The sequence below is a fragment of the Atta cephalotes genome, assembly GCF_000143395.1.
Source record: "Atta cephalotes unplaced genomic scaffold scaffold00055, whole genome shotgun sequence".
In the NCBI taxonomy this organism is placed as follows: Eukaryota; Metazoa; Arthropoda; class Insecta; order Hymenoptera; family Formicidae; genus Atta; species Atta cephalotes.
In genome coordinates, this window is record NW_012130119.1 from 1,189,037 (window position 1) to 1,198,001 (window position 8,965).

The 8,965-nt window shown below is 32.4% G+C and overlaps 1 protein-coding gene and 1 pseudogene across 1 annotated transcript in view; both read left to right on the forward strand.

Moving 5' to 3' along the window:
* The window catches only part of LOC105623327, an 11,557-nt gene extending 8,440 nt beyond the window's left edge, over positions 1–3,117 (forward strand). The window contains exons 4-5 of the mRNA XM_012204724.1: positions 2,170–2,261; positions 2,908–3,117. Of these exons, the coding sequence (XP_012060114.1) occupies positions 2,170–2,261; positions 2,908–3,117 (302 nt within the window). The remainder of the gene's footprint in view (positions 1–2,169; positions 2,262–2,907) is intronic.
* A 4,435-nt stretch (positions 3,118–7,552) lies between these two features.
* On the forward strand, positions 7,553–8,613 carry LOC105623328 (annotated as a pseudogene).
* The last annotated feature ends 352 nt before the right edge of the window (positions 8,614–8,965 follow it).

Genomic DNA, 8,965 nt, shown 5'->3' on the forward strand with positions numbered 1-8,965 from the left:
GTTCTTTGTCTTTTATCGGATTTATTTTAGCAGCTGAAATAATTGATGTCTTTTGTTTTTGTTATAAACAAGTCTTTGATTTCAAATGTTTATTTGTTACAAAGAGAATATTATCAGAGTCGTTTACGATCAGAGAAAATGGAAAAAGTCAGGGAATCAAGGAATTAATTTTAGATGAAAATAAATTACCGTAATAAGAACCCTAAGAAAACTTCACTTCTTTAAAAATTAGTGTATTACATAAAATTTTATAATATATATTGAATTATATTGAAAACTACGGACTTACTCCAATGACTTCGATTTTGACATTTATTGTCAAAGTCATGCCTTAGATGATCCTCGAAAGATTTTAGCCCGCTCGTTATTTATAAAAAGTTAATTAATAAGTTTTATAAATAGAACACAAAATTTCCCCCATCCTCCCTGTTTACAGCAATTAATGACTTTCCATGCGAAGTCCATCTTATCTCCTTCCCTACCTAGGAGTGTAATTTTCCACACTGAGAATAATTAGATAAAGTATCTGCGCGTAATGTCTGCTAGTATGAGTGGAAATATTCAGTCGTTCAAATACCGTGAGTGACAGAACAGCGTACCGATTTCTCTATCGCGCTAGATTTTTCTAGCGCTGCTTAAACTAGTGTGGCGCTGTTCAGGTCAAGCATGGCGTGCTTACAGCCGCAAAGTCTTAGAATCAGGGTTGATGGTAAAGACTAATGTTTTTTCTTTTAAGAATAAAACATATTGTGTTTTTTCTTGAATATGTTTTTAATGTTTCAAATATGCTTTAAACAATACTATAAAAAAAAACATATTGTATTTAAAATATATGAAAAACATCAATTAAGCATGTTTTGAACTGTTTAAAACACGTTCAAAACATGTTTTTTATCAACTTTGTCTTAGAACATACATACTGAAAGAGCCATACCGTATCTAACTAATGTAATAAAAATGTCTCCATCTACCTGTCTTTGTCTGAAAGCTTGTTTGCTGTGCGCTTGCGCGAGCTTTGAATGTACATGTGTATGTTTTAAGGTGAGAATGGTGATAATACAATATTCTTAAACATTAAGTAATAATAATCGACGCATACGCATATGGTAAAGCATCCAGACGAAGACAGATTATCACAACAGTCGCTTATAGTCTTTCTAGTATGTATGTTCTAAGCACAAAGCACGCTAATTATGCGTCTTCCATTGTTCGTCTATGTAAACCATTGAGCAAGCTAGTCATTGTACAGCGTGAGTTACGGTAAATATCTCATATGGAGTTTAAAGGATGTGATCCACTTCACGCTATAATTGTTTTGAAGCATTCTTTAATTGGTCAAGAAAATCACATTTTTTTGTATTTGCAACGTGGATCACCCACAATACATTTTGCGCAAGTTGTCTCATTTATTTTACACTAACGAAATCACATCGTGCTTAACTACAAAGCGAGAGGCATAGGTCTCTGACAAAAAGAAAATAGTGCTTCACATAGCGCAAGCAGGCATTGATCTTCAATATATTATACAATATACCATTGTAAAGATTTCCTCAATTTATCAGTTGAAGATAGAGTTAAGGCCGTGAAAAACGCACTTTTGTCTTAATTGCTTATGATCAACCCCGCATCAAACGAAAGCAGTTCAAGTATCTACCGGAAATGCAGCAAAAGAAATATAACACGTTGTTGCATACAACTGTGTTGAAGTTCCGATCAATCTGTGTTAAGCATCGTGTCAAGTTACCAATCTTCCACTTGCAATCGCCACGCACGTATGTCAGGTCATTGTTCTTTAAATGTTCTACTATCTATCCGCGGTCATCGATATATATGATTCTGATAATCAGATTTATTCATATCGTGTATTACTTGATAGCGCCTTCCAAATGAATTTCATAATGAAAGAATTAGTAGATTAAAACTTTAGGAGCGATCTCTTGATATTGTCATGAGAATCATGAATGAAGTGATTTACGCTAATAAGATAGTTAGCATCTGCGTCAAATCGCGTTTTAATAATTTCTGCGAGAAAATGACTTACGTTGTCTTTCCAAAAATGACATACCGTAACATTTCATATCAATCATTTATATCATTTATATCATTTCATGCAAAGTTTCTGTTCTAAAACACATAAAACTCCCATTAATCCTAATTTTAACGTACTAGCTAGCGTTGATATTTCAGAAGCCGAGTCCCTTTGGAGGCTTATTTGTTCGAGTCAAATTAAACAATCGAAAACTCAGCCGACGCTGCAAAAGGTACATTTTGGATGGATCATTTTCAGTATCACATTAAAATAACTAGATCAGTCTTTCTCTTAATTTTCATTTAATATTAGATGAATTGAGACATACGTTGAATTGGTTTTTGGAGGTGGAACTATGTTAGTACTAACCCATTCTTCCCTGAAGATTCCCTGAACTATATTAGTACTAACTAGTACTAACCCATTCTTCCCTGAAGAGAAGGCCTGTGAAGAGTTATTCTTGCAAAGCATAAAGCGCAATGACAGACGTTTTATCGTCAAGCTGCGAACAGGATAAGGCAAATTAAACAGTTTGGGACTTGGAACATCGCTCTAAGACGCTTCATATCATCGAAGAAGCGACTCATCGCTCTTGTATTCGCCAAATATGGGAAGTACATGCAGGAATATACATATTTGATACATACTTACTACATGAGAGGGATGAAAATTCACACGATACTAGCATAATTATCCATCCTTTTATCTCCCATGCTGTGAGAAATGATACGAGCTCCACTACGAAGTTCAGGATAGTGTTCGACGATTCATGCAAAACTAAACTACCGGCCTATCTCTAATGCATTAATGGTGAGGCCTACAAGAAGATCTTTTTTTCATTTTAGTCAGATTCCGAACATTGAAAATTGCTCTTATAGGCGCGTTATAGTAAAAATCGGCAAGTTCTGGTCGATTTAACTCAAACATCATTGCAACGTATTCTATGGCGAGAATCCCAAGAGGAGCCCATCAAGATCTTTAAATTGCTCACTCTTATCTATGGCACTTCATCAGCATTGTTTCTGCCAACCAGAGTCCTAAAAAAATTAGCGGAGGACAATGCAGATCGGTATCCAAGAGCGTCGTAGATAACATTGCAAGACTTTTATGTAGATGATCTCGTTACCGGAGCAGATGCACTAGAAGAAGCTTTATCAATCAAGAGGGAGATTACCACATTACTGCAAGAAGGAAAATTTGAGTTGAGAAAATGATCTCCAAGACCAGTATTCCTCAGTTAAACGAAGAAAATTTATCATAACCTCCGATAAGGATTCTGAGAAATCGACGCTACCCATTGCATGGGATTGTCAAGTCAATATATTCAAATACTCGTCCATCAATCTGCCTCCTTTTGAAGTGCTTATCAAATGAAGTATCTTATCACGCATCTTTCTAATCTTCGATCCATTGGAATTGTTGGATACAGTTACATTATTCGATCATGCAGGATCTCTGGCGATTCAAGCTTAATTGAAATGAATCGATTCCCTTGGAATTGAATACCAAATGAAAGCGTTTTGAAACAGAATTGTAGGAACTGAATAACATAAGCATTCCTCATCTTGTCAGCACTGCAAAACAATGTTTGAAATTGTGTGAATTCTCAAACGAAATCACATACGGAGCATGCATTTATTTATGCACCACTTCAACGATGTCTATTGCGCACACCTACTCTGCTCTAAATTGAGAGTAGTGCCAAGTGTTAAAGAATTTGTCATTCTTGCGCCTCGAGTTATGTGCATTGCTGTTAACTCATCAGTAAAATTTCGAAATGTTTTACATGTCAAATAACTTTCAATTATCTATTACAATTGTAATAATAGATAATTGTAGTAATTATCATGGCTGCAATCGTGCAATCAATCATGGTCAACTTTTATGGCACACTCAGGAAGATATAGGAATTAACATCGATCCATCAGAGTGGAATCACATACGTAGTGAGGATAACTCTGCGGACCCGTCACGGGTATCAAATTTTCTAATTCGATTAGCTATCTAGTGATCAGAGCTTCCATGACTGAAGGAGAGCTGATCTCAAAGAGCTCTTCCTTTATCTTCCTGATATGGAGAACATCTCTGAAAAAAATTCAAGGTTATTACCGCAGTAGCAGTTAATACACATAAGCAGTTAGTACACATGAGCTTGATTTATCGATATTCAAACTTCGCTAACCTCATTCGGATTGCGAACACATTCCGATTTATGGAAAATTTCAAACGTGTAAAATTTCAAATGTGTTCATCCGATTAATCAAAAACAAGAAATTTTATCTTCACGAAGGAACATCGTCCAATCTATGACAGAACGTTTCTGAACAAGCAACAGCAGGCAGTTTTCCATCAATCATGATCAAGATAATACAATTGATTTTTGATGATGGTTTAAAATTTCGTAGATAAGTGTCGAACGCGAGCTAAACAAATTAGCAGAGTTAATCCGAAACGAGCTAACTCAGTAACAAAAAATTCAAGATCAGGTAGCGAGCCTAGGAGTTTATTGACACTTTATACTGCCTAAGGCATCATACCATTATAAATAAGAAGCAGCCGATCAAGCGATATTTAGCTCATATAACAAGAAATCAACCTGAAATATGAAGAGCTGGTAATATTACTTATCTAAATTGAAGCAATACCAAACTCTTGTCCTCTCACTTCGATTTCATTCGATTCTATCGATTTAGTCTCGCTAACTCCGGGACATTTTTTGATAGATACTTCTTTCGTGTATTATCACGAGCCATCTCTGGAAGAGATACCCGTAAGTCATATTGCGATGATATATACAGCAACTATGTCAATACTTTTGGAAGAGTTATACATGAATATTTTCAGCAGTGTCAAGAACATAACAAGTGGCAGGTAAACGAGCTGTCTATACATATCGGCCAAATGATGTTTTCAAAAAAAACAATACCTCTCCGTTATTATAGTCTTTAGGAATAAATCAAGAAATTACCTCCAATTAGACAAGGCTATCATAGATCGCATCGTCACAGTGCGTATGCAACATTTATGAATTATTTGTCTCTGTCTAGTGTCAGTTGAAGACTAAGGTCTGGTTATGACACTTGAAATTTACTTTCTACTATTCACATTAGATATACTTTTATTTTTTAATTATTTTGCTCTTGAATATGCTATTTTTTGTCAATTGCGGTCACTTGTTTTGTTGAAAGATCCTTTCAAGGGCAGTGTATAAAATCTGTTAGTATGAATGAAAAAATTTAGTCATTCAAATACCGCGCGTGGCTGCGTACCGATTTCCCTATTGCGCTTACGTGGCGCTGCTTAGACTAGTGTGGCATTGCTTAGACTAACATGGCGTGTTTACAGCTGCAAGGCGCGTTGGTTATTGTTTGCGATCTAGAGATCGTTGTTTGATCTCGTTTCGCTTCAGAAGTAAAAAGAGGCGTGTAGATGAAGTCTGTCCATCCTCTTGTATCTCTCCCCTTCCCCCCGATTTAATTCTAACCTAATTTAAGTCTTATCTGACTGTAAGATGGATCTTGGTTCACATAGAATGTCATGTACTTTTTGGCAGGGGGAGATGGAAATTACTTCGCTCAGGAAGTCGTACGCCCCAAGGCAGAGAGGAAGGTGGGGATATTATTGTGGGGATATTATATTTGTGATAGTTATAATTTAAAATCTATAGTTAAATACAACATTAATTGTCAGTGTTTTTTTGTTGTGTGTAACTTTTGAACATACGAATAGTGATGCGGGCTAAAATCTTCCGAAGATTACTCAAGGCAATGGATTACTTTGACAATATATACCTTTTACATACCATATATATAAAGATCGAAATCATTGGAAGTGGGTTTGTTGTCAATATTTACTTAAATTTTTTTAAATTGTTTATGGAAGCAGTAACGAAATTTGAGAATTTTAAATCTGCGAATAATGAATAAATTAAAAATCAAAGAACTCGACTTTATATCTAAAATATCGCAAAAATAACAAAAAGATAAATATGCTTCTTTTAAAAATGAGTATTTTAAGATAGAGGTTTTCTTGTATTAAATATGCTTTAAACAATATAAAAATTATTTGGTTTATTTTGTCATTTTATTTAAATTTATTAAAAATATTAAATAAGAAATATGTCACCAGAAGTTATTTAAAATAATAAATACTAAACAACTTTTTAATATTTTCTTTATTTAAAATATATATTTTAAATAAATTTATTTGAAATAAGACCGAATCCTATTAATAATTGATATATGTAAAATAAAATTTCCGTTTCGTATCATGTCCATTTTAGACAACTTGTCCACTCAAGATGTGTGAATTATCGGTGACTAGCATGAAATATATGTTAATATAATATATTAATGTTAAATACTCAAATGTTTATATGTGCATAATTATATAAACATATATATATATATATATATATATATATATATATATATATATATATATCTACAGAGATATTTAAGATGTAATATTCTTTATCAGATCGAACACAACGAACAGATCAGAGCGGATTAAACAGAAAGAAAATTAATTATTACTTATTGTGAAAATTGTAAAACTGATTTCATTTGATCAATTATAAAAAAGATTCTGTTATGCTTCTTATTAGACATTCTGTATACATACACATACGAGCAATTATCTTGACACGAATGTACAAAAATTGTGTTTTGTTGTGTTTATTTATGGTAGAAAATATTATAAAAATGAAAAACCAATCAAATGAGAAATAATTGAAAAAACACTAATGGTAATTTTAAAGTACATATCTTGTAAAGATATCGTTCTTCGCCTCTATGTATACTCTTGAGATCTAGTATAGAAAAATAAGTGCTTCGCCTTTATTTGTCGACGTAAATTATCTGTTCTTGTGAAATTTATTCTGCAATGATGACACTTGTAATTTGTTTATTATTTCTTATGTGTCGTCTGGTGCCTGTTTAGATTAAATGTTTGACTAAAAAATGATCGTAGCAATATTAATCATTTATTACCAATTAAGTTAAGCACATTAAAGTTATTAGTAATAAATTAACATTGCATTAGCAGAATTTAACTTGGCGCCAGTCATTGGGTGACTTTCCACCTACGACACAAATTGTGGCACAGTGTCAGGGTGCTCCTTGAAACACATGTGTTTCAATAAAACCCCAATAGATGGTCTAGTCAACTAGAACTTTCTGGTCGTATATCTTCTCATTATCCATGGATAAATAAGAAAAAAAAGAAGAAAAAGAAAAACTATATAGAAACAAACAATTTTGATAAAAATGTCAATATAATATTATTTAACGTAAAAAAAATAGTTGATAATTTTATGTAAATCGATAATAATTATGTAGATGTGGAAATGAAAGGTTATGTTTATATGGAAACAACATAGCTTAGCAGTAGCTCTAATTTTGCAAGCACTTATTGTGAAGTGGACAGCACTACAGATGATGGAGATAGTACATTATATTTTCCACTAATGCAATATTTATTTTTTGCGCATAAACGGTCGTGTGGAACAGTTTAATAAAAGTTATGGAATCTTGGACAAAACAGGAATTTAAGGAACACTTGCGATTGTCAAGGTAAATAATATTTTGACTTATTGGTAATTATGCACATTTACATAAGTAATAGTTTCATTCTTATATTCGATATTTATTTACTTTTAATGATAAATATAATTGATCTTATTAATTATTCTACAGTTACAGTTGAATTTGAAACATCTGTGCTTATGCTAAATCATTTGTACGGGAACAAACCGATTTCAATAAAGCTGAGTATATTAATATTTCTGTGATTTATAGTTAATATAGAGCCAATAAGAACAATCAGATCGGTTTGATGTTTCTATCTCCTCTATTCCGTATTATATGGTGTGTAATTGCTTGGATTTTATTAAATCGGATGATGTGATTAGATGACTGCAATAGCACAACATTTCGACAGTATGCGCAAGGTTTTTTTTTAAAAAAAAAAGGAATTCTACAAGTTTTAGGAGCGATTGATTGTAGTCACATTCGTATTCAGAAACCGTTGGTAAATGAGATACCATACTATAATCGTAAAAAATTTTTTTCCATCAAGCGAATCGTCGACTCTGATATGCGATTTACGAACGTATATTGCGGTGAATCTGGATCCTTGCATGATGCTCGTGTATTGAGAAGGTCGACTTTGTATGAAATAACGAATGAAGATAAAGAATTATTATTTTCTAATGATATGGTATATTTGTATTTAGTGATTCTGCGTATCCGTCGTTATCATGGCTTATTCCACTATTTTGAGACAATGGTCATTTAACACCTCAGCAAACAGAGTTTAATTCTTTGCATTCGTCTACTCAGATGGCAGTTGAAAGAGCATTTGACATGTTAAATGATTTTGTCAAATAAACTCTTTTCGGAGTACAGAAATATGGAATTTATTACGAATATAGCAGCGTGTATTCTGCACAACCTTTATATTGATAATGAAATGATGATTTTCAAATAAATGAAGATAGTGATGATCACGTAATTATGGATGAAAATATCATTGATCATGAAAACATCAATGATATTCGGATAGATCGTAGGACAACTATTTAAAGAATTATTTCCTGAAGTATAAAGTAACATATGCGCATATAACATTTACAATCTCCATAAAGAAGAGACATTACGTTGATTACAATGATTGAAATTTATTAGTACATAGTTACATTATAAAAAATCATTGTACGTATTTGTGTTTTATTAAATGAATTTTATTGAATATGATGACCAACTTTTTATTATATTATATATTCTATTTCAATACATAACAAATCTTATTTAATCACAACTTAATAACAATCTTAACTTGCTTAACATTTATAATCTATTAAATGTTAGTAACGCCTGCATATTAATAAAAATAAAATAAAGTTTCAGATTTTGTACTCGTACTTTGATTATTTTA